The sequence below is a fragment of the Pseudoliparis swirei genome, chromosome 14 (genome assembly GCF_029220125.1).
Source record: "Pseudoliparis swirei isolate HS2019 ecotype Mariana Trench chromosome 14, NWPU_hadal_v1, whole genome shotgun sequence".
Taxonomy (NCBI): Eukaryota; Metazoa; Chordata; class Actinopteri; order Perciformes; family Liparidae; genus Pseudoliparis; species Pseudoliparis swirei.
Window position 1 is genome coordinate 6,194,952 of NC_079401.1, and position 25,452 is coordinate 6,220,403.

The window sequence follows — 25,452 nt, forward strand, 5'->3', positions numbered from 1 at the left end:
TGGTTATTTACCTGGAGTCCTGTCCTGTTGCTCGCTGCTCGTGACAGACAGATACATTTGCAGACTTACATTAGCCGTCAGAATATAGTCGAAAAACTAATGCTGCTGTTATATTTCATATAAAACATAACTGATAGTCAGGGAGAGATACATCAACCTTTTACAAAGTAATTCAATAACTAATTAGAACAAGCACCAATGTTATCAGCTGCAACATTAAAATAATGAATAGATCAAAGCACCAATATCTATATTCATTATATAACATATTATTCCAAGAAGGGCCCTTGTGCTGAATGAGTATTTTAACTTTTGGTACTTTTAGTAGCCTCACTATTACTCCAGAATATGAGAAAGATGTCAAACTTCTCATCAAATTCAGCAAGAATACAAGATACAAAAACACCAAATGACTAAAGATTCCTATTCAGAAATGGTGCATATGATTGTATAAACTATATATATATATTTGGCATTGTTAGACTTAGTTGGATGGTACATTGTTTTCATAGCAGAATATCTGCCAACGACAGGCAGACATGGATTGTACCACATTAAATGGAAATAAGCCAGGCAAAAAATGCACAAACCTTTATTTTTTGTGTATTCACCCCACTTTACCTCAGTGCAGTTATAAAGACGCTTACATGATAAAAATACAAGTATTTTCAGGACTTTGTATAATTTAAATATCAGAACTGAAAAATTGGCCATTGAAAACTTTAAAAAACAAAAGCAGAGCTGGATAAAATCCCTCATATTTTCATATGAAATAAAGTAGTGGAGAACAGAGTCATTCGCCACGGAGTGTTTTTTATTCCCTCATTTTTAGCATGTCCCCCCATTGTACCCTTTAACAACTTCAGATCATCAATTAAGTTAATGCAATCAATTAATGATTGTCAACTTTGAACATGAAAAGTAAAGGATACAGTTGGAAAGAGTAGTTTCTAAAATAATAATATCCTCAAAACAAAAAGACAAGCAAACACAAATGTCCTTTTTTATAACGTGGTAATCATTTGATCTGTTTGCCCCAACATATAACCATGGCCATATTTACAACAAGTACCTCTAAAAACTAAGGTCTTGTGGTACATTTGAACTTGACCACATCGTCCGTGCCTCCTCAGTTCTGCATGACCTGCTGTTGCACATTCAGTTTCAGTAAAAACAACAACAACTAGAGTTCTCTTACCCCGACACAACACAAATACATTCAGTGGTCGTGAGGGCCTGAGGCGGTGGACGGCGGCTGCAGTTTCTCAGACTTGAGGTCTTTGGCTTCCGTGTCTGACGAGGAATCCGTGTCGTGGGCCTGCTGCTGCCTCAGCCACATGTCCCTGTACAAGCCTCCCTTGGCGAGCAGTTCCTCGTGTCTAGGATGGAGAGAAAAGGCGAGTCACTAGGAGCTCAGGGGGATGGTCAGTCTGATCAATCAGAACAACGGGTCACACTCACCGTCCTCGCTCGGCGATACGGCAGTCACTGATCACCAGAATCTGGTCGGCTCCGATGATGGTGGACAACCTTTTTTTTTTTAAAGAGAAAAAAGAGCTTCACACCCCTCTTTGGATAAAACTGAAACGGGAACAAATGCACCTCGAGCGCATTCGGCTTTCACCTGTGAGCGACGACAACTGTTGTGCGGTTGACACAGATTTTAGCCAGAGAGGCCTGGATGTTGCGTTCGGTCTGCGTGTCGAGGGCAGACGTGGCCTGCAGAGAGACTTTATATGTGACGCCTGAAAACTGCAGCAATAACTTAGCCGTTCAAAGTGGAACAGGCTGGAGAAACAAGTGCTGGCGTATTGTTCCTCAGGCTGTAATCCTAATATTCAAATCATTTCTATAATCTCACCTCATCCAGCAGGATGATCTGTGGTGCTTTGAGGATAGTTCTGGCGATAGCCACTCGTTGCTTTTCCCCTCCACTCAGCTTCAGACCTCTTTCCCCCACCTGCGTATCGTAACCTGCCGGGAGAAAAAAGCAGGCAGGTGGTAAAAAAAAAAAAATAATCACGACTGCATATCTCTCACATTACTTTTAATGGTTACATTTAATGCGGGAGGGCTACTCTCTCGGTCACCTTCGGGGAAGGTCATGATTTTATCGTGTATGTCGGCAGCCACAGCGGCCTCCTCCACCTCCTGGTCGCTGGCGGAGATGCGGCCGTAGCGGATGTTATCCCGGATGGTGTTGTTGAAAAGCACGGTATCCTGGGGAACCACGCCGATGTGCGCGCGCAGAGATCTCTGCTTCACCTGAGGAATGAAGGCGAAGCAATGACTTGCATGTACACACACAGATATATATATACATTTTTAAAAAAGGACACTAACTTGATTTGTCTATTTTACGGTCATCACAGTTGAATGACTTAATTTGCACATCAAAAGATACACATCAATTATGTCACTAATATGTGTTTGTTGTGTCCACCTCCAGTACACACTTAAAAAAAAGAGCCTTTGATGCGCTTTTATTACTGTATGCTCAATTATGCCATAGTTATGGCGCCAAATATTCACCTTTGATATATCCTGCCCGTCGATGCTGATGGAGCCTCCCTGAACGTCATAGAAACGGAAGAGCAGTCGTATGATGGTGCTCTTCCCAGAACCGGATGGTCCCACCTGGGGAGGTGAAGAGGAACTAACAGTTGTACAGTGCTGACAGAATATGGGCACTTTGACCATGCTGGTGACTTTAATTGAACTTGGTTCCTACCAGGGCACATGTCTGTCCTGGAAGTACAGTGAAGGAAACATCCCTGAGAATCTCCTTGCTGGGAAACAGTAAGGAAATGTGAGAACTGAGAACCATTACAAAAAAAATCTATTTCAGCTCTAAACAGGCAGTCGAATCACAGGTGAACCGACCCATTAACGTAGCTGAAGTAAACGTTTTCAAACTCCACTGTTCCCCGTTTGTACTGAAGACTCCCGGCGTTGACTTCATCTTTCACCTGCACGAGAGAACACATACGATATATTTAAAAAAACGCATAATACAGAGCTGAAAGTGAAAGCGCAGAGCCGTCGGCTTCAGAAGTACCTCTTCGTCCTCCTCGAACAGTTTGAACATGCTCTCCATGTCAATGAAAGAATTCTGGATCATTCTGCAGGAAAGAAGACAAGAAATAGAGCCGAACGTTGACAAGAATCAACCAGAAGGAAGGTCCGTGAGAGCAGATGGATCTTTACCGTGCTCAGGTCAATCACAATGCAGTTTCTTCTCACCTGTAGTAGGTACCAAACCAGTTGAGGGGGGTGTACAATTGGATGATGTAGGTACCAAAAAGAACAAAATCTCCAATCTGAGACAAGAGGATTCTTTTTTTCAGTCAAACTGACTTGTAACCAGTAAAACGTGCGATACACTTGCTGTAATGGATCACGTCGACGTGGTCAGTACCTTGAACTTTCCTTCGGTCACAAAGTAGGCACAGAGCAGGGAGCCGGCCAGCAGGCCCGATCCGATGACGATGTTCTGCGTTTGGTTGAGGAAGGCCAGGGACGCCTGGGTCTTCCACTCAGACACCTAAAAACGGGACGAGAGGCGATTGTTAAATGTTGACGAGTGACTTGCAGGACATTCGCTTGGACACAGATTAACAACTTCAGACAAATTCACATGTGTGAGTTCTTGCTGGGGACAACCGTGTTAAATTCAACTTGCCGATTTCCTCCCCCTTGCCGCCGATAGAAAATCTCAAAAGCGGTGACGACTAGACACAGGACTGACTAAAGTCCCGAGGGGAACGCGTCTGACTTGCCTGATATTTTAAGATGGCGTCCTCGAAACGCCCGACCTCGTAGTTCTCTGCATTGTAGTACTTCACCTGTTGAACAAAAAAAGAAGAAGAAAAAAAGAAAGCGGAACCAAGTTTAACATCTTGGAATAAATGGAAACTTCTCTACGAGCCAAGATATAGACGGAGGGCAAAACGCTCGATGTACCGTCTCAAAGTTCAACAAGGAGTCCACAGCCTTGGACTTGGTATTGTTGTCCTGCAGATTCATGTCTCGTCTGTACTTGGTTCTCCATTCGGTGATGATGATGGTCAGAGCTGAGGGGAAAGATTACCAGGAAATCAGAAATCTGTCAAGGAACGTCTCACCCGGTGATACGTTCACTCACACCCGTCAAAGTCTTACATATTATTATTAAAGAGTATAGACTATTGGATGGCTACGCTTCAACATGCACTACTTACTGAGGTACAGGGCCATGCAGGTGAAGATGATGAGGCCGAACCAGGCGTTGAAATAGGTGATGAAGTAGATGATCGAGATGACAATGTCCGCCATGGTTGGGATGATGCTGAACACGATGTAGCTGTGGGAAAACCGAAAAAGGGACAAGTGAGTTTCTTTTCACTTGGAATCCAAAGACTCGGATCCGGTTCCAGGAAACACGAGCGTCCCAGGCCGTCTCACCTTTTTTTTTTTAAGATGTATTTTTACAGAATATTTGTAGTGAAATAGCATTTACAGTTTGTTATGCTGAAAATATTATTTTACAAAAAGAAAATATACAAATGTATAACCTTGTAGAAATCACCACACAAGGATGATGGTTTTTTTTTAACATAAGATGAAAACAAGGAGAAAAACAAAAACAAAAAACAAAAACAAGACAAAACAAAAACATTACACAAACTTTTCCTCATCCCACCCCTCCCCTTGTATGGCTCTCAGTTTCCTTTAATTTATACATCTACACAGTCTCTACACTGTTTACCTACACCCATCCGTACACATTTATATCTACACAAACCAATACAGCACTAACAACAAAATAAAACCAAAATAAAAAATAAATAACCTGCAGCGGACTGAATTTGACGCCGGTCTCACACCACCACGTCTCACCTGAGCAGGCTGTTAATGGACGAGGTGCCGCGGTCGATGCTCCGCAGCACGTCGCCGGTTTTGCGGCCCAGGTGCCAGCGGAGGGACAGCGAGTGCAGGTGGCTGAACAGACGCACCTGGACCACGCGGTTGGTGAACTGCTGCACGCGGATCCACAGGAAAGAGCGCAGGTTACTGACGAAACCCGACGCGCCTGGGAAGAAGGGGAAGGTCATGGCGGAAGGGCCAGAGCGAGATACGTCACGCGAAGCGGGAGCCGGGACGCGGAGCCGCGGTGCTCGTTGGGCCCCGTCTTGTTCCTACCTGAGCCGCCGCCCTGCAGGAACTTGAGCAGGACGTAAATGCACACGGTTGTAGACAGAGAGCGCCAGCTGCTGCCGTCAGTGAGCTCGTTCACTGAGAGAGGGACAACGACATTAAGGTAGAGGAGGGGAAGAAGTCAGACGGTCAGGCTTGTGGCTTGAAGATGGGGTCGATAAACAAGACGATAAACGGGACACCGCTGATATATTCTCTCGGGCCCTCTGGAGGCGTTCAGCCATCAGACGGATGTCTCAATTGTATCCCGTCACACTGCGAAGCCGTCGGGTGTACATTGATAATTATCGTTTTCATGCGGCTCTGGTAAATCGCTCTGACATAACCAAAGAAAGGCGCCTCACCAATATTCTTGTAGTAAATGGGCACAAAGACGTTGATCACTCTCTCGACTGCCAGCAGCGTCAAACAGAAGAGGACCAAGAGCTGGAGGAAGATGTTGCCCCGGGGCCACATGTAGGGGAGGAGCACGCGGACTTTCTTACTGAAACCCTGCCAGGTGGACCGGTTCTCTTCCGTTTCGCCCAAAAGGCTCTGAGACGGAGACATTTATTAAATGCCGAGCACAGCGTTTCGTCATGTCTGAGACCAGACACTTACAAATGTATATTGTTGCCAAATAGGAGCATCACGGGGGAAACTCGCGAGCCGCTCACCTGTCCGGTGTCCTCCACGTCCCGTTCGTCTTCATTTATCAGCAGTATGTACGGTTTCCGCGGCAACCCGGGAGCTTTGAGACCGATGAAGAAGAGCAGCCCGGTGCCAATGTAGCGCATCAGCCACAGGGCGAACTGCACCTGAAGGGATCATTGGAGCAAAACAGATCAATATGGATCAATATGGATACCAGTTGATCAGCATTTATGCTCGTAATGCAGCTTTGGACCAAGCCTCTGGGTAATTTACACCAATAGATTATAAGATATTATTATAAATGAAACAATGTTATATTCTAGACTGTTTTTTAAATGTTTTTGTTTGTTTTTAATGAACTTTAAAATTGAATAAAGCACAGAATAAACAGGTAGGAGTTTAAAATTCAGGACGGATACGATAATACAAGGAACAAAAATGTCGAGTCATGCTTACAGTGACGTAAACAGGACGTTACAGTCCTGACTCAGGGTGGGAGGGGCAAGACTGTGTCTTACGATTTGATTGGTTCTGGGACCTGATAGTCAGACGGAGCAATGACTCAGCAGAAAAATAAATAAGGCTCTAGTCATTCCCTGACTAACATTATTGGTAAAGATGGATTGCCTGTCTGTATATTTGTCTTCCTTTGTTGACTGAGTGGATCATTTGTTACACTTGAAACAAGACAGGCAAGACGCACCTATATTTATTCTTTACGATAAAACTAATCTTTGGCCCATTAGCTCGTTAAAGCCCACATCATGAAACAACATAATTCACTGAAATGATAACGAGTTGTATCCAGAAAGACACTCTCGAGTCTGTCTTTTTTTTGAGGGGGGTTTATTCTCAGAACCTATGGTGAAAAATAAATGTGCCTCACGTGAGGTTTGATCTCTCCTCACCTGCTGCTGTTGGTTCTCCAGGCCCCACCACCAGTGCGGACTGTACCAGGAGATGAAGGCCAAGTTCTCCGCTGAGAACGCCACGGCCCAGAACAGCAGCAGGGCCACGCTGTGGCCCCTGGTCCGGTCCATCAGCAGGGCCCGGCGTCTCTCCACCCTGAGCAGGGCGATAGCCCACGCCCAGCCCAGCGCAGAGAAGCAGCCGTACAGCACCACATAGCCCGGGAGCTCTCCTCCGTCGGCAGCCCGCCACACCACCCCACCCACGAACTGGACCAGCAGGAGGATGGAGACGGCCTGCTGGAAGCCGTAGAGGCGGGAGCGTGGGATGAACTTGGGCTCCATCGGGGTGCCATATTTCTGGTAGAATATGCAGTGGATGGTGCCGAGGAAGAAGGAGATGGTGAGCAGGACGGAGGGGACCAGCGTGAAGTAGAAGCAGGGGGAGATGCCTTCATCCACCCAGGTGCGAGAGATGGAGGAATTGGCTTCACAGTAGCCCTGCATAAACACCATGGCTGCAGCTGGGGAGAGACACACAGCACAACCACAGATAAAGTGCAATATTAAACGTTACATGACATGTTAGAAATGTACAACTGCTGTCACAAAGAAGAGCCTCATCTCTCTCTACACACGTGCATGGGAGCATTATAACTGACATATTAGGCTGTGGACTTCAGTGACAGCGCGGCTCACAGAAACACTTTCTAATAACGTCCACATTGAGCGGCTAAAGGGACAGCAAGCAGCCATTTAACGCGGTGACACACTCAGCTGTAAACTCACCGAATGCGCGGGCGGTTTCTGTGAGCTTCAGTCACCTCCCCGTCGCCCCACTTGTCGTGAACAGAGGTCACTCCAGAGACGCGAGCAGGTCCACTCACAACTATCAGCCGGTGGCGAGCTTACGCGTAGCTTTAATACGACCGTGACGGACTGATGGGAGCGGCGATACGTAACCAGGCGCCCGTCATCGCCACGGATGTTATCCTGGACCTTGCCGCGTGCGCACGTTGGTTAAATAACTGCTATGTATCCATGACTCGGCAATCGACGCTTTATCGCAATCGACTGCATGGCCTGTCGGTGTTTACAGCTTGACCGGGGACGTGAAAGCGGACCGTCAGCGCCCTCTAGAGGAGGAACGCGGAACTGATTCGTGGAGACCGGAAGCGGGCAACACGGACCACAAGAAAAGGAGGACAAAATAACAGGGTGGAAGAAGTATAACTGTATAAAGACATTTTAGGTAAAAAGTTATGCATTGGTAATTTTACACAGCTAAAAGTAAATAACTAGCTTATTGCCAGATGTATGTAAAGGATCAAAAGTAAAATGACTTGCACATATTGTTTTTTTATTTAATTTGGGCCAGGCCTCACCCTGAAGATTGGTTGACACTGTTCACAAATAAAAACATTTTGTTTATGATAAGCTGCCGCATTGGTCCTAATTTGGGAGGTGGGGAGACCCATATTAATGTCAAGCTCAGGCTCCCCTAGGCCGCACGTAGCAATCAATATCAATGATTTGTTTTATTTCGTATATTTTGGATTAAGCGTTTAAACTGAAAGTATCTTGTAAACATGTCTGTCAGATAAATGTAGAGGAGTAAAAGTAGATTAACAAAACATGAAACTTAATTACAAGTACCTCGAGCAGATCTATTTTATTTGACCAGTGGACATTATAGTTCATTAACAGTTCAATAAAAAAGCACCGACATGGACACTACATTATGCTATGTATTTTAGTAGAAGAAAAAAAGGAAAGCTTGCAGTGTTAGAAAATGATCAGTAGATGGGGCTAGATACTAAGGGTGTCATCAGAGAAAACCGCTGTCCACAACAGTCATGGATGAACAATAGCTAATAAAACCTGCATGTCCCACGTGGTGAGAAGCTAGTCCTGGAGATGCAACATAATAATATATAATGGTCTGATATCAAATGCTAACGCTGCTTGATTATTCACTGTCATATAAAGTGAGTGATTAAAGACTGTAGAAAAAAAGTCCCCCCTCTTCCACTGAAGAAAAGAGCCATTTTCAAGTCAATGGAACATTTGAAGAAGTCTTTCAGTGATGAGAGGGTTTAAAGTTAAGAGCTTTTCCATCAAACTGTAAATTCAGGGTTTACTACAAAGACGGGAAGTGACTCAAAAGCCATCTGTCGCATCTGTCCTTCCTGCGATGGTGAATAAAAGACTCAGCATGTGTGTGTGTACCTGCATGTGAACGAATAAGAAATGGGAAGCCTATCCTAATGTGAAAGAGGAAGGAGCTTACATACACACACACACACACACACACACACACACACACACACGGGAAAAGGGGTAATTCTTATCATTTGGAGCCTTCACAATGGGCATACAGAGCTGCTAATCTGATTCATCTCCCCAGCTCTTTTGTGTGAGTGGAAATGGACCTTCTGTCCATCGGCTGCTTGAAACCCCGCTCTTTTGTCTCCCGGTGGATGTGACGGCCTGCCCATCACAGACCTTCATCTCGCTCCCCTTTTGTGGGCGTCTCCACCTCTGCATACAGGCTCAGCTGGAGCCCTATAAGTCCGTTAGGTGTGTTTTTTCTTCTATTCAATCCCACCTTTTCTCTCATTCCTGCTTCTTTGTCCGGTTAAAGCTGCCTGACACCCGAGGATGGTAACCGGCGGGGATAAGACGGAGGTGTGTCCCAATCTAATCCCTTGATTTGCTGAGAAGAGAATACTGGTGGTGTTCGGAAAGCTACGTCCAATCTCATTAGTACTAAGGGAGATCAATAAAGCTTTGGGTTCTGCTGAAGCTGGGATTCACTGAAGGATTGGGCTTTGTGACTATACTTCTGACCAGTAGATCAATGGCGGATGACCTTTGCTACCTTTAATACTCACAAATCAGCCACCAGCTAGTGTGTGGTCGGATGGTTGTCAAGACAAAGTGGGTTATCTGGGCATTCAGGTCCAGAGCTGAAAATAAACTATCGCTTCGCTTCCAGGGATGTGGAATCATAATATTTCCCAATGAGGATAAACAAAAAGGTAGCTCTCGTGTTATTGAGCCAATTTGAAAGCTTAGCTTGAATAGTTCTTGGTTCAGAGGTTCTAGACTCTGCCTTCGACCCACATGCTGACTGCAGGGGAATTCTTCATTCATCACGAGGACTACCTACAGTTATTGAGTACCTGCGAGGGAGGGGGGGGGGTAATAAAGAATGATATCTTATCATTGTAACTCAGTGGTTAAACAGGTGCCGGCTCCTCAGCACATGGACTTGAAAGCTGTTGAAAGAGCTTTTCTACTTGCGGAGGCTTTTCACTTGGCCTGCTGAGCTCGACATTGTATCTCTGAGTTTGCGCTTGAACTGTCCGACCCGGGCGGCCCGCTGAGAGTCGTTCAGCCGCCTTCTCCTGCTGGGATAAGATCTCCTGCGCGGCCGCTCTCGCTAAACACAAAGGGGCCGCCTCCGCTGCGGCTGAACTACGCCCTCGCCACAGCGGTCGTCTGCGTGGAGAGGCCGAGGGGAAAGCCAGAAGGTGAGTGAGAAGTGGTAGAGGAAGACAGAGAGGAGTGCGTCTGTGTGTGTGTGAGAGAGATGTAGCAACCTGGGAGACTTGGATGCAAGATTCAGAGATAGTCATAGACGTAGAGTAACATAAAGTGTCCTTTAATAAAACGGAGAGGGAAAAGGCGAGATGGGTGTACAAAGCCAACAAATGATTCCTCCCCGTCGGGGTCTTCGGTCTCACTCCTGGTGTGAGACGGTTCCTTTCTCCTGTGTGGGCGGAGCCGAGGTGAGAGTGCTCTTACCTCCTGAGGTTCCAAAAAAAATCCTTGTCTTCTGCTCTCGCCCTGATGCTTTCCAGTGCAGAGAAGATATGCGCCGTCTAATCACCTGATGGGCTGCAGGTGTGACCACTACCATGTACACTGACCCCCCTTGATCAACCCGAGCTGAGGCATCCGCCCCCTGTGCTCGGTCTGCTCGGCTTTCCCCCCCCTGGTTTGCCACAGTATGTCATGATAAGTCACGGATGTCTCAGAGAGAGAGGACCCAAATGCCGACATATTCTGCAAAAACCAATATTTAATTTCCAACTACTAACAGGACGACAAACACGCGGACCAAACAGTACGAAGCCACACTGGGAATGAGACGAACAGGGTTTACATACACAGGCAGGCGGAGGTGATTGGACAACGAGACACAGGTGAACACAATGAGGGCGGGACCAGCAATCACACAGAAGGAAACAATCAGGACCAGGGCAGATAATCACATGGAGACAGACGACACAAAACGAGACACAAACTCCAGATCATGACAGTACCCCCCCCCCCTCAAGGGACGAATTCCAGACGTCCCAAGCGTTCCACACGGGTGGGTGGAGGGGAGCCGGAGGAGGGACCAAGGCTGTAGAAGCAGTCCGGAGGGCGGGCCGCAGGACGATAACCAGGCCGAGGGGCGCACTCTGAAGGGCGGGCCGGAGGACATGAGCGGGGAGCGAGGGGACCGGGCTCAGGAGAGGAAGTCACAGGGGCAGCGGGGTCTGGGGATGGGGGCTCTGTGGGACCGGTACCAGGCGACGAGACATGGGGAACTGTGACTGGACGGGTCACGGGGAACCGGGGCTAGATGGGACGGAGGCGGGATGGGGAGAACCGTAGCCATGCAGGACGGAGGCGGAACATCGGGGACTGGAACACCGGGGACTGGAATCTCGGGGTCTGGAGCCGGAACACCGGGGACTGGAACCTCGGGGTCTGGAGCCGGTGACGGAACACCGTGGACTGGAACCGGAACATCGGGGACTGAAACCGGTGACGGAACACCGGGGACTGGAACCGGAACATCGGGGGCTGGAACCGGCGACGGAACACCGGGGACTGGAACCGGAACATCGGGGACTGAAACCGGTGACGGAACACCGGGGACTGGAACTGGAACATCGGGGGCTGGAACCGGCGACGGAACATCGGGGACTGGAACTGGAACATCGGGGGCTGGAACCGGCGACGGAACACCGGGGACTGGAACATCGGGGGCTGGAGCCGGCATCATTGACTCCAGGGCCCGGAGGGACTCCCACATCTCCTCGAGAAGAACATGAGCGTAAGCTGGCCAGGCAGGAACCGTGCAGCGGAAACTGAAGGCTGGGTCAATAATTGGTGGCTTCGTTCTGTCTTGATAAGTCACGGATGTCTCAGAGAGAGAGGACCCAAATGCCGACATATTCTGCAAAAACCAATATTTAATTTCCAACTACTAACAGGACGACAAACACGTGGACCAAACAGTACGAAGCCACACTGGGAATGAGACGAACAGGGTTTACATACACAGGCAGGCGGAGGTGATTGGACAACGGGGAACGAGACACAGGTGGACACAATGAGGGCGGGGCCAGCAATCACACAGAAGGAAACAATCAGGACCAGGGCAGACAATCACAGGGAGACAGACGACACAAGGACTTCAAAACAGAACACAAACGAGACACAAACTCCAGATCATGACACAGTATATACAAGATAACACAGGCTACAGGAACCAGAGACGCACCGGTGCCTCAGTGTGTGGGCGAATCTGTCACAGAGGCAGAGGCAGAGAGGTATTGTTAGAGAAGACGCAGAGCCCCACAACTATAACCTATCTACACACTTCAGACTGGAAAACTAGCTGCCACATGCACACACACAAACACACACACATACACACAGTTGAGTGTCAGCTCTCTGAAATCATCTTCCAGTCATTTTGCTGTGACCACATGGTCTCACGTCGGCTCCCTGAGACAACAGTACGTTATAGGAATACAAGTCTTATCAGTACAATGGAATATTAATTTCCGGGCAATTGCAATGCTGCATCACCATCAACGCTGAATAAAGTGTGTGCTTTATGGACTCGTACACTTTTAACGCTCCTGCACAGATTTAAAGTGCACTAAAGGAAGTGTAAAGATGAACGGAGGCGATGTTTAGATTGGTTACTGGAAACTCATGGATTTGATGCAAATGTGTTATTTAATCCTCTGAATAATTTATTATGCAATATATTAAACCCTCTTAGGAAGAGAATGCCACACATCTTCAAGGCAGTTCCAAAATAACGCACAGCAAATAAATGCAGGATTATCTCATCAAAAGCCCAGAAAATAAACTCACTGAAGAAACGGAGCCTCTTGAGGTGAAAACAGTCTCCTCTGTGGACGTGGGGGTTGACACCGTGGGGTGGATGCGGTTGACCTTCAGGTACTTTAATGCAACTTCTGCCAAATCCTAAACCCCAACAGTGAGCTGCAGTGGCTCTACCACCACCGCAGCGGCTTCTGGGCATCATCGCATTAGTCAGCATTGTAAGTATATACCATATTTTAAAAACATTGCGTTTTCTTCTCTGGATGACGAAGGGCCTGATTTGATGCCTCCGAGTCGTCTGCGTTAACACCTCCAGCAGAAATATCTCAATTGACCTCCGGTTGTTTTTCCTTGCCTGGACGATGACATACGAGCCTGGCGTAATTAAATAACATATAAAACCGACATAAAAACGGTATATTCAATTAAAAGTGATGACATTCAATTTTGGTCTCGTATTTAATCACGTTCGACGTTCGTGGTGAAACCGGGGAGTCACTGCAATTAATTATTTCATTTGCATCATTCAAGCCTCATATGTGACACAGCCGGGCTTCGCCAGGTGCCACTGATTGGACAGGAGCAGTTCATTGATTGGTTTGTCGCTTTTTTTTAATCGGGCAGCGAGAAAACAGACACACACTGTGCATGTCACGTTCATAGGAGCAGAATATGCAGCATGGAACACGGGACGGACAGAAGCAGTGACGACAAATATGCAAGACGGCAACAACAAATAGATATATGTCAATAAGTCCGGGGTTTTAACGCCATCAGCACTGACAGTATTCCCATCATGCACCTTGCCATTAGCCACAAATGCACACTTTAATGAGATTTATCCCTAACAACTTTGAGTAATGGGGAATGAAGTGAGAAGTATTAAATGAACTTGGAAGTGCTTCTATGATCTCTCACCCACGATTAGGAGGAGGAGGAGGAGGAGGAGGAGGAGGAGGAGGAGGAGGAAGCATCTTCCTGCATGAGTGGCTCTGCAGCCGAGATGACGCTGTCACGGAGCAGAGTGTCAATTTTAAAAGAGCATCTCTTTCCTCTGGGCTGGAGGGTGACGGATAATGCTTTTGTGCATTACCGAGAGGGGAAGGCCATCCATCATGACTGTGCGTATGTGTGTGTGTGTGTGTGTGTGTGTGTGTGCGTGTGCTGATTGTATGCAGGTAGTGTTGCTCTCCTCAAGGCTATCGTGTGGTTATGGAAGGGGGAGTAGGAGGAGGAGGAGGAGGAGGAGGAGGAGGCCTTCCGGGTAGATGCAAGGCAGGCAGAGCATCTGGAGACGAGGGCTCTCACTGGTGTCAAGCGGGGGCGGGTTATTTATTTGTTTGGGGGTCGTGGGAATACTGGAAGCATCTTCTCGCTGATAAAGAGCTGATGCTCTCAAACACGTTGCAATGCCGGCGGTGTGTGTGTTTCGTGTCAAGGGCTACCTTTTCAACACCAGATGTTGTCAGGCTGATAGTTGGGAGGGAAGGAGTTCACAGCGATGCGCACATCATTTTTTTTATTCATGAGTTACTTGAGCGGTTTCTGAACGCCGACATTTTTGACAGTGTCACCAGTCGACACTCAGCAGGGGGACACGCCTGTGCAGCAGGAAGGACTCGCACGCTGCCCGGCTCACTCGCAGGGGGAAGATATTGGGTCAAATACAAATAAAAAATATATTAAGTTTTGGACATAAATGGCTGGAAAAGGCAGGTGAAAAGCAGCGCAGGAGTGAATTTATATGCGCATAATTTTCAGAAAAGCTTTTGTATTTTCTACATAAATCTGGGAGGCAATCCACTCAATACAGAGGCGCTCAAGTACAGAATAACTTGACATTCGTTGGCAAGGTGCGGAGTGAGAGTAAAAGAGAGAGAGAGAGAGAGAATATAGTTTAACCTGCCATGCTCTGTGGGGCTAACCGACAACCCCCCTATGCTAATGGCGCTCCTGCAGCCGCTCTTGTTTCCATAACAGCTTCGAGTGAAGGAGACAGGCTTCGAACTAAAGAAACGTGGAGCAGTCTGGGCGGGAGGACGCATGGGGACTGAACCTATGCACGCACACACACACACACACACATGTAACGCATGACGAGCAAGTTCACGCAAGCAGTTGGAGTCGCGCTTGCGCCCAACGCGCTCTTGTTGTTTTCCCTCATTGTGTTCGGAGGCCAGGTGGCTCCCGCTCCCCTGGTTCCATCCTCTGAGGGGTTATTACTGCTACAAATAATCCCACGGTGACATCAAGTCCAAACAGTTTCAAAAAAATAAAGACACGGGGTATGGATTTAATATTTGGAGCAGTGGATTGTCAGCGGATTCGTTTGCTTGCTTGTTGTTCTTCCCGGTGCGTATATATGGAAAATGCAGCCTTGCGTCTTTGTGTGTGGCCTCGGTCATGGGAGGAAGGCCCTTTTGAGCAACTTGCTTACTCTACTACGATGTGTTTACTCGACTCCCCGCTCGTGTGCCCCAGTGGCCCGATGCGGTGACGTCTCCGAGGGCCCGGACTGCAGCTCAAGAGGGACCGAAAAGCAAATTGAGAAGGCCCCTCTGCTCCCTCCTGTGATTTTGCTATACGCAGAACGATTGTTTCAGTTGTGTGCAGAGTTTTTTCTCCCGCCCCTTCAAGCCCGAGCCCACGCAACTGCAAAATGCACCTCTGCGATAAAACTACCCGGACGAGAGAAGCGCGCGGAGATAAATTTCCCCCCAAGAAAACATGCGGCAAATGTCCCACGAATCCATCGCCGTGACATCATTCAGCAGGAGTGTGCGTGTTGTTATGAAGACATGTGTGTGTGTGTGTGTGTGTTTTTTTGAGATAAAGAAAAAGAGAGCGGGGTTGCTAAGTTGGGGGTTTGAATGATGTTTAACTGGAGCTCAGCACAGCTATATGAGGCTGTAAATCCGCTTTCTCCTGGGTGCAGTTACTCAGAGCACCACGGTACAGAACTATCACAGAGAGAAGGATGTCACCGCAACACGCACACACACATTCTGCCTCCTACAAGGTCTAAAATATAACCCTCCCCATCGACAGCAACCCACTCAGAGGATTGAGGATATAAAGAGCACAGAGCTCCATCCCACATTAACCAAACACAGAGATCGCTCCTCTTGAGGCTTCACATCCACTCAGGTCCTCGCTGGCTCATAATCTCCTCCTGCCACAACACTTCTCCAAACAACATGCACTGCTTGGGATCATGACACACGAGGCAAAAGCAAAACAACAGAACAAAGCGTATAGGCCTACAGCTATTATTTCTTGAAAAAAATATATAGGTTGAAATGTATATTCTAATTTAATGGCATTTATGGCATGTACAAAAAACATTCCATGCTTTAACACTGAGCCTTTTAATTTACTGCCGTGTTCAACTGTTCAGATGTGGCACGTGTTCTCACAAAGCTGCTTCGTAAACACGCGTCACTCGAGGAGCTAATTCCATTCAGATGAGGAGATTCAGGCATTCAGATAATTATTCTATTTCTTATTTTCCTCTTTTATGTCTTGTCCCCCCCCCCCACCACCACCACGAATCACGATGAGCACAGCTGTTTATATTAAATCTGCCCCAGCTGCATTCTGGAAAGCGCGCTGCTTCTTTTGGCTCATTGTTAATTGATTGCCACTTTTCACGGAAAAATGCAACTTTGTTTTTTCCCATTTTATTATCGACCCGCTTGTTCGAATAATAACGGGCACCAATCAGCTCTGCGGAAACCATTTGACAGATTCGGAGTAAAGAATTGTCTACGGTGCCGCCATCGAGCAGATTGTTACAGAAGCTTTCAGATGTGTAGTTCAACCCGACAACCTGTCGAGTGTGATTGCTCCACCAACAGCTTTTCTTCACTTAGCTTGTGATCGGCAGATATATTTTTCCCTCTCAGGGTCGAGAGTTCAAATTGATTACTGTTTAAACGGAAGCTATCTGATCTGTTTTTAGAATTAGGTTGTGTGGAAACTTTTCATCTTTGGAGCAGCGACACAGTGATCCCTCTCTTTAAATACACTTTTAAAGACTCAATCGCTGAAAGGGTGGACTGGATGTTTTTAAAGAGCACGAACCAAATGGGAACAGCTTGTTCGGAAAATGTGTGTTTCCGAAACGTCGACATTCAACTTGTGACCAGGGCTCTGTGGGCCGCCTCTCATCTCGGCTCAGACGAGAGGCTCAGGAGTTGGATCTGTGACAGAACTGTTGAAGTTGCATTGCGAGTGATGTCGGCGCCGGGTATATTGGCAAGGGAAGAGAACGGAATAAAAAACAGACGACGTCTCAAGCGATTACTTAAACAGCACAATAATCTCTCCAGCAGTGCTTTCCGCCGCTCGCCTCAGACGTCAAACACTCGCACTGTAACACCTTCACTCAAACTCAACCGCAAAAACACCCCAGACAGATGGTCGGGACCCAGTGCGAGAGGCCTCCCGCGATGCCCGATAACAAGTTTCTGGTGCTAAATAGGGAGAGCGTGACCGTAAACACACCAGCCTCAAGCGGAGCGAACAGGTGGCCCCGCCACATAGGTCACGCTGGTCACGCGTCCACCACAAAGGTTGAATCACGAGGAAAATGCTCCGGAGACCATACGATGGCATCAAATCTGTGGGGTGGAGGAAATATATCGGACGTGTCTGGGAAACCAGAAACCCTGCCGCAGGGCGATCCCAGCGCGAGGCATTAGCTTCAATCTAACTATAATTGCCTCAAATCACCCTCTGTATCTTTTTTATATCGAGTTAATTTCCTCTGAGCTGCTTCACGGTGACACGAAAGCTGGCCTAGTTTGGAGCTCTGAACTCGACCCCGATCGTTTCCTCCACGTATTTGTTTTCGGGGTCAGTATCCTCCGGTGGTGGGGAGATGATAATGTCACGGAGGAAGGAGAGGGATGATCCGTCTGGTGTTTACACAAGACTCTGGCATTTGTTGTCATTGCGTCTGTCGTCATTGGCGGGCAGGTTGCCACAGAGCCCCTTTACACACACACACACACACACACACACACACACACACACACACACACACACACACACACACACAGACCACTCTGACCCACATAGGTGCTTTGAACCGCTGGCAGGCCAGACGAGATTATCTGGGCCCCCTTCCCAGGAAGACCATTGGGATGTGGGTGCGTGGTGGCGTGTGCATAAAACATGTGACTCCCTGCATGTGTTTATGCAACGCCGCTGCAGTTTTGCGTATGGATTTTTGGATCCTGTTGAAAGAGCTGTAAGATTGAGCCTCCGGGTGGTTCTCTCCCTCAGACTGTCACGGAAGGTGCAGGGAGGAGGATATGGGGGATTTATGGTTTCTTAATTTCTCCTGAGAAGTTCTGTTTTATAAATATTCTTCATGATCGCAAGATATTTCTCACAACAGTTAAAGCCAAAGTACCTCGACACACCCAAACAAACTAACGTGCCTGTTTGCACTCTCTTCCATCTTGATGACCTAATCCCCAGATTAATTAGCTGTGTGTTGCAGACACTTCCTGTGGCGCGACCCTCAAATGGGCTCCCTCCTCAATCTGGCCGATCGATTTACAGGGTGCCAGAGCTTTTTTCTTTGAAGGCCGCCTCGGCTTCAGAGGCAAAATAACTCTCTGATCTGACGGCTAAAGGAAAAGGGCCCCTGCAGAGTGATAAAAACCTAGAGAAACAACATTTGCGTTACACACACACTCACAGGGAGAGAAACAAATTAGGAACAATTTGGTTGTGAAAACCAGGGGTGGTATGGAACAGTGGCAATCTGGCTCCTTTGGTAATTTCCTGTCGGCGTTCATTCGTGTGATGTGGTGGAGACTGTTCTGCCCGGATCAATCAAACCTGCGAGCAGATGGCATTGCACTCCACCGGTGGACTGGGGATAGTCTGTGTTTTTTTTTTAAGAAGCGGTAATTGGCCCGCCACGTCAAAAAACCGGAGCGTGCTAGCAGCCGCTGTGCAGCGACAACACGTGTCCTTCTGCTTCGTACGGCTCGTAAACGTGGTACCTGAGCTACAGGCTCCATTTCACATCGACCCAACGTCGTGTTAACCGCTGCTGTAATTAAAAAGCTACGTCTATTTCAGAAAGGGAAGAAAAAAAGTACACGCAAGCAAAGCAATGCAACATTAACTTCGGCGCTCTCATAAATCTTCCAAGTCGCGACTGTGGCAACCCCCGAGCAAAATGCGGACCACCTTGTCGGTCTTTCTCCCGGCCTCCGGGAGACCCCAAAGAGTCAGAGGTATCACACTCTGCATCTCACACGGCTGTGTTTGCTCGCAGCGTTTGCATTTCGGGGGGGGGGGGGGGGGACTCAGCAAGCTGTACAAAAGAGAAGCAGAGAAATTGCATTTACTGTACGAGTATGTGGGTGTGTGTATGTTTGTGTGTGTGTGGCTGAGACGCCGGGCACTTCAAAGCTTTGATGTTGGAGCTCCTAAATGAGGGCCACCAGAGGTCCGGACTAATGGGACATCATGTGGAGATTAGAGGCCGAGTGTAGCAAGCCGACAACATGGCATTATGAATGTGTGCGTGTGTGTGTGAGACGGAGAACGAGACAGAGCCTTTGTGTGTGTGTGTATTTGTTTTGCAATTAAAAAAATGGAGAGTTTGGCTCAAAGATGGAGTTAGAGTACTGCAGGAATGTCAATAATGCTCAGGACATGCTGCGGCAATCACACGTTGACGCTCGTTCACGCGACGAATCACAGAAAGAAGATCCTGGCCAGCTTTTTCCTCCTTATGGTATAAATCCTTTATTAAATAATCATAACAATAATTATAATAACAATCATAAAAAGAGCATTTCTGTACAAAGACCCCTTTTAAAACAACAACAACAACAGCAGTCCGAGCAGTGCGAAGGGGTGGGGGTTGGGGGTCCTGTCCTTTTTATGTTGGGTCCTCCCAGAAAGAAGGGGGCGCTGTGACTCTCACTGTCAAGTGTCAAGTTACTGAATCTGATACCGGCTCCAAAGGCGAGCTGGATCCCCGAGGCTCCAAGGCACTTTGAAGAGAGTCAGTGGGTCCAGAGAAGCGGGCCTCAGAGGAGAGGGACGGCGTGTGTGTGTGTGTGTGTGTGTGTGGCTACATGGTGAGGGTAGATGGGATGAAATGACATTTACGTTCCGCATGGTCTCAAATATAACAATCAGTGTTCCCTTCATTTTTCATCACGTCTGAGCACGAGAGGGTGTGTATTCATGTTCTGTATATACATCTGTATATACAAGTGAAGTAATGTGTGTGTGTGTGTGTGAGGGAGGGAGACTTATTCTCTTACCCTCTGGTTCTAATGGCTTATGAGTCCAATCAGAGCGTGCGAGACCTTTCTGATTGGTTCAAAACGATCCAGAAGAACGCCCGCCTTGCTGTGCGAGAGGCGTCGTTAAAAAAAGAAAGAAAGAGCAGGCCACGCCGTCAGCCGGTAGTGTGAGGAAGGGGTGTGTGTGTGTGTGTGTGTGTTTGAGTTGGGGAGGATGGGGGAGGGGCGTAGACTAGGTCCTTTTAAATCATGGCTTTTTGAGGTCCACTTGTAAAAAGAGAGAGGTGGACACCTCCTCCGTTGTCTTAGTGTCGCCTCAACGTTCCTTTCTCAACATTTCCTCGAACATTTTGCTTTTAAGGCTTGTTGTGTGTCCCCGCGCACCGTCGGTGGATCCCGTGTTTTTTTTTCTGTCCTCCGCCAAAGCACCGGGACCACATTGCCCCCCCCCCCCGGGGGGATTTTAGTGCTCTGTAAGTTATAGACTCTCTCACTTTCTCTCTGTTTGTCTTTTCTTCAGTGGTTTTCAGTCTCTGCCCTGACCAGCAATCCATAGGTTGCACTGACCAACGCTCCACGACCTTTTGCCATTAACCACAATGTAAACATGACCTTCTCTTTGACGGGAACCAGTAATAACAAAATCTAACAGTAACTCTCTCTGTCATTAAAAGACTGTGTTACCCCCCCCCCTCCTCTCTCCGCCCACCTCTACACAGACACACACACACAAGTTCCTCGACTCTTTTTTCTTCTTTTTTCTCTACTTATCTGCCATCACAGACTGGCGATAGGCCAGACGGGGAAACATTAAACAGAAAGAGAGTGACCGGACAAACTCGATGGGCGTCTGTGACTAAAAACATCGCAGACTGTCAGGAACTAGGAGGATAACCGAGGCCGATAGGTAGCAGAGTCTACGACAGAAGAGAGAGAGAAGGGGCAAAAAAGCTAACGGGGCGACACACAGGAGCTAACTTCTAGGCCACTGTGTTCACATGTGATCAAAACAGACTCTTTCTAAGCACGTTCCTAACCTACCACCTTTCCAACACGGTGTGTGCTGACGCAGTATGCGTAGCTTACAGAATCCAGCTTCAAGTCTACGACGCATTTATAAACAGTTCTCTTTCGGTGGAGCAGGAATCTGTAATTGATATGTGTAGATATTTTTTTTTGAGGCCTAACATCCCCGCTATGGAATGATCCACCTGGGTCACCCCAGTCCGTCACCGGTTCTTTCACCACAAAAACTAGAGCAACTGTGACACGTTTTTCTGAGTCGGAAACAAGTTTTCATTTGAGCTTTAAAAAAAAAAAAAAAAGAGAAAAAAAAGGTGGTTTTCTCGTTGTCCAGGGATCTGCACCAACGAGGAAGTGAACTGAAAGTGAACTGGAGGAAATGAAGACAATAGTGAGAGGCTTTCACAAAACGGCTCCGTTCCCCTCACGTGTTTTTCCTCTTCCCGGAAACACCCTCCTCATGCCTCGGTGCAGCAGCGCTGTTGGTTCAGCTTGACCTTGTGCTTGAGGCCGTCGTACAGTTCAAAGTTGTAGTTCTCCAGGGTGGTGGAGGAGCGGGACGACAGGCCGCTGTAGGAGCAGGTGCAGTAGAGGAGGAGGCCGGCGCACACCGCCCCGAGCACGACGCCCAGGGAGCTCATGACGATGATGGTGACCAGGATGGGGTCCAGGGTGTACAGCCAGGAGTTGTCCTTCACCGGAGGCTCGGACGACGGGGACTCCGTGTTCCACTCGGGGAACTGTAGCACTGTGGAGAGGGGGGGGGGAAGCAGGCGAGAAAAGTTAATATCACGACGGGGAAGTTGAGCCTCTATGGATCAAAAGGTGTCGTGGTTGGCTCCTTGCGCCTCACCTCCTCCTAGTGAGTCTCTGCCGCTGAAAAGACGTCCATCTGCAAATTCATTTGGCCTCTTAACTGCAAGAGAAAAGCACAGGAAACATAACCTTTAGGCTTGAAGCAAATTCTACACAGACTACACGTTGCAGAGCACTTTAATACCTTCTGTAATGCAATCAGAAACAACAGGACCACAAACACTCCATTTAATGATGACTAAGCCTTTTGCATATCGTAAATTTACATTTACATGTTGCAGTCGTACACACACACGAGTCTGGGAATAATAGAAAAATATGACTTTATTAATAGAGAAAGATCATTATGATACATTCCTGTCAAACACACAGTCATCACATAGCATACTGGTGGTATAAGACTGTTCATTCCGTGTGAATAGAGATGCAAACACCATCAAATAGTTAACATCACTCATCGTTATCGCCATTAAAATCATCGACGCTGTCACCGTCAAGTTTAAGAGTGGCGAGTAAGATGACGAAAGAAATAAACAAAACAACAACAACAACTAACGGCAACAACATTTAAGTAGTGCTTGTCTTTCCGTTCTGTGCGACGCGCCGTGAACTGAACGTTGATATGTATGCGGGTGTGTGAACGGGAGGATTAGAAGTGTGGTAGAACCAGCCCTGACTGCGGCACTTTAGTTGAGCCAAAAAGCTCAAGTGTACTTTACTTTATACAAGTTTTCTTTCCGCTTTGTGCGCGCGCGTGCATTCGTGTGTGTCTGCGTGTGCGTGCGTGTGTGTGTGTGTGTGTTTGGCGCTCGCTTCTTTTTGGCAAGCGCGCCGGAGTGGGAGTGGCTGCTTGGCACGGCGCACGTCTCGCTCCGGAGGCCTCTGACGGCCGATGGCGTTATTAATCCCGTTTCCGGGGGGCAACCGAAGTTGGCAGCTGATTGGGCGGTCGGAGGTGCGGCGGATGGGAGGGAGGGGGGGGGGGAAGTGCTTACCGTAGCCTTAATAAATGGTATCTGTCCATTAACTAATTACAACTATTAGAGGCTTGGAGCGTAATGGTGTCGAGATGGCACCGAGTCGGGTGTCCAATCCCTCCTCTCTCTCTCTCCCTCTTGATTTAAAAGCACAGAGCGAGAGCGTGCCAAAAAACACTTCTTCGTCACTCTGAAGTGCGGCTACTAAATTGTGGCAACAAATCGAGGCGCATTCTGCTGAGCTGAAAGGCGAGCGGATGATGGATTTTTTTGCTGGTGTGACAGATCACGAAAGCGCGGCCCGTTAAGCCACAGAGCGAAGACCTCAATTTCATTCAATCTAGGGTGTTAAACCGAGTTCGTGTCCAATCTCACCGGCTCTGCACCGGCTGATGAGAGAGAGAGAGAGACTGCTGCCAATTTGTCTTAGCTCAAGTCACAGTTTTGAGAGATTTCACAATAAAACAGGCTCTCGGAGCCCACGTATGTTAAACGTGAGCAAGAAGTGCATTCGCTTTGTCTCGTCTTTTTGTTAATAGGCGTTCGTGGCACTAGAGGAAGTGCCATTAAAAACTGGAGCCCTTCTCTGGTTTTCATAATGTCTCGGATCGCACAAAAGAAACACACGGCAGTTATGCCTTCCAGCTGGTTCAGCGGCAATGGGGGGATTTGTAGGAGTGTAAATCAAGACAGCGACGGTGATGGCAGACAGCTGTGCTCTCTTTACAAGCCCTAAAAACAACAAGCGCACTTCCCACTGAAATCACGACAAGTTTCATCCGGGCAGCTCCGAGACACGGGGAACGGCGGGGACCGGGTGGCACGGAGCGTGAATGGGAACAACGTGCTTTATTACGCCAGAGAATCAAGATGAAACGCTAAGCACTGAAGACGGCTGCATCCTTCACTGACTGATGCCTTTATCGGGAGAAGACGAGACGTTCAATCAAAGGGAGCTGGTTATCGCCATTTGTGATGCAGGACTTAAAGTATGATGGATATGCATTCCTTTGTTTTTAAATGTGCACATGCTCTGTTGAAAAAGCACAATGGACGACGGACTTCTCTTCCTCCTCCGATGCAACCCCCTCACTTTTGGCACTACTCGTATCACAGCTATCTCGTGTTGTTATTACAGAGATACCGGGGAGCTTTATTTTCTGGGGGCTCGTCAGATCATCTCTGCAGCTAGCATGTTGAATGCCTCTCAGCCTTACAGTCCCCCCCTCCCCCCCCCCTCTCTTTCTCTTGCAGCACTGCAGAGCTCCTCATGTCTCTGGGGTCTTGTTTTAGCCTGTGGTTTGGCAGCTCTGGCTGGCCCTCGCGGCCGAAAGCAGCTTCTCTTCCCAGCCCACACATGTATGTGTGTGTTGTCCATGCTGGGGTCATTCCAGGAGGACCGCCGGGGTTATGAGGAGCCAGTTGGTACCCGATGGTTCGAGAAAAAGCTGTTCGGGTAAATAACTTACTCATCGGGAGCAACATAGTGCGAAATGTCAACAGCAAACGAACAGCAACCAAAGCTACGTCCATTGGAGAGAGGGGGAGAGAGAGAGAGAGAGAGAGAGAGAGAGAGAGAGAGAGAGAGAGCGAGAGGGCACAGTGTTTCTTTGCAAATGTCCACGCGGCAGTTTCGGGGCCCACTGTCCTCATCACCGCCCTTGCGACTGTAAACTAAATGAGGGAGGGGTTGGCCGGGAGGATGTCCTGTCAGTGTTGTGGCACCGCTGCCACCGACGTCACGAGTTGGCGTCCTGCTCCGCCAAACACAACGCGGCTAAGTGGTTCTTTTCAGCAGAGGGTACGGTGTCGGTCCCGGCTGTCCAGCCGCACTGTCAGGACTGGCTCCACCCCTGGGGCGGCCATACTGGAGGACCAGTTAGAATACTGGAAGCACTGCGAGGAGCTGTGATAGGCCACCGACAGCTGGCTCTTCTTGGTGGCCAGGTGTTGCCGGCAGCAACAGAGGGCCCTGACCAAGATGGCCACCGCCAGGAGAAGGAGGGCGCCCCCCGCGGCCATAATGTAATACCAGTGGATGGGCAAGGGAGGCACAGGAACGCCTCCCCCTGGTGGAGAGATACAGAATAATTGGCCAGCGGGAACAGAGAGGAGTGGCACTTTGTTTATTTTCTACATTTAACCGTCTATTTTCTATGCCGATTGATCTTCATCATACGGACAGCAGGCGTGCACCTCATATATGAGCATGCACAAGCATGCCAGTTGCAAAAAAAAAGAAGAATTTACAGAAAAATCTCCAAGGCCAAAAAAAAAAGTCAAAACTTAAAATGCATCCATTTCGCTCATGTAGCTTGGGCTGCAGTTGGAGGACACGCTTTCACACCAAGATCATCAAGAGATTTGGTTTGAATTCAGTCCAATGGTTGATCCAGTCAAATTCAATGACATTGATTTTTTTTCTTCCAAAAGCTCCGATGGAATGACTTGGTGTGAAATAAAAACGCCAAAATG

The 25,452-nt window shown here is 48.1% G+C and overlaps 2 protein-coding genes across 4 annotated transcripts in view; both read right to left on the reverse strand.

Annotated features, from left to right (window-relative positions):
- Positions 1–576: 576 nt before the first annotated feature.
- abcb6a (ATP-binding cassette, sub-family B (MDR/TAP), member 6a) lies at positions 577–7,782 on the reverse strand. The gene is made up of 20 exons (XM_056431010.1): positions 7,527–7,782; positions 6,738–7,261; positions 5,853–5,993; positions 5,541–5,730; positions 5,182–5,274; positions 4,879–5,071; positions 4,221–4,342; positions 3,964–4,073; positions 3,780–3,845; positions 3,419–3,544; positions 3,244–3,320; positions 3,059–3,122; positions 2,884–2,969; positions 2,732–2,789; positions 2,533–2,637; positions 2,091–2,265; positions 1,862–1,974; positions 1,625–1,719; positions 1,462–1,530; positions 577–1,379 (listed from the first exon to the last, which is right to left on the reverse strand). Exons 2-20 carry the CDS (start codon positions 7,251–7,253, stop codon positions 1,220–1,222), a joined length of 2,559 nt encoding a protein of 852 aa, XP_056286985.1. The 5' UTR covers positions 7,254–7,261; positions 7,527–7,782; the 3' UTR covers positions 577–1,219.
- Positions 7,783–19,636: 11,854 nt separating this feature from the next.
- nrp2a (neuropilin 2a) overlaps positions 19,637–25,452 on the reverse strand; it is a 52,153-nt gene continuing 46,337 nt past the window's right edge. For 2 of the 3 annotated variants that reach the window (XM_056431008.1, XM_056431007.1), the window contains 2 exons: positions 22,038–22,100; positions 19,637–21,932 (listed from right to left, as the gene is read on the reverse strand). In XM_056431008.1, the coding sequence (XP_056286983.1) occupies positions 21,643–21,932; positions 22,038–22,100 (353 nt within the window). In that variant the 3' untranslated portion in view covers positions 19,637–21,642. Of the gene's footprint in view, positions 21,933–22,037; positions 22,101–22,306; positions 25,047–25,452 lie in introns of those variants that run through there. The other variant, XM_056431009.1, reaches the window with a different exon arrangement.

Coding starts and splice junctions, on each gene's coding strand:
- abcb6a (XM_056431010.1), bottom strand. CDS start 7,253: ATGGTGTTTATGCAGGGCTACTGTGAAGCCAATTCCTCCATCTCTCGC. Junction 3,321..3,418: donor TGACCGAAGGAAAGTTCAAG/GTACTGACCACG, acceptor CTCTTGTCTCAG/ATTGGAGATTTTGTTCTTTT. Junction 1,531..1,624: donor ACAGTTGTCGTCGCTCACAG/GTGAAAGCCGAA, acceptor AAAAAAAAAAAG/GTTGTCCACCATCATCGGAG.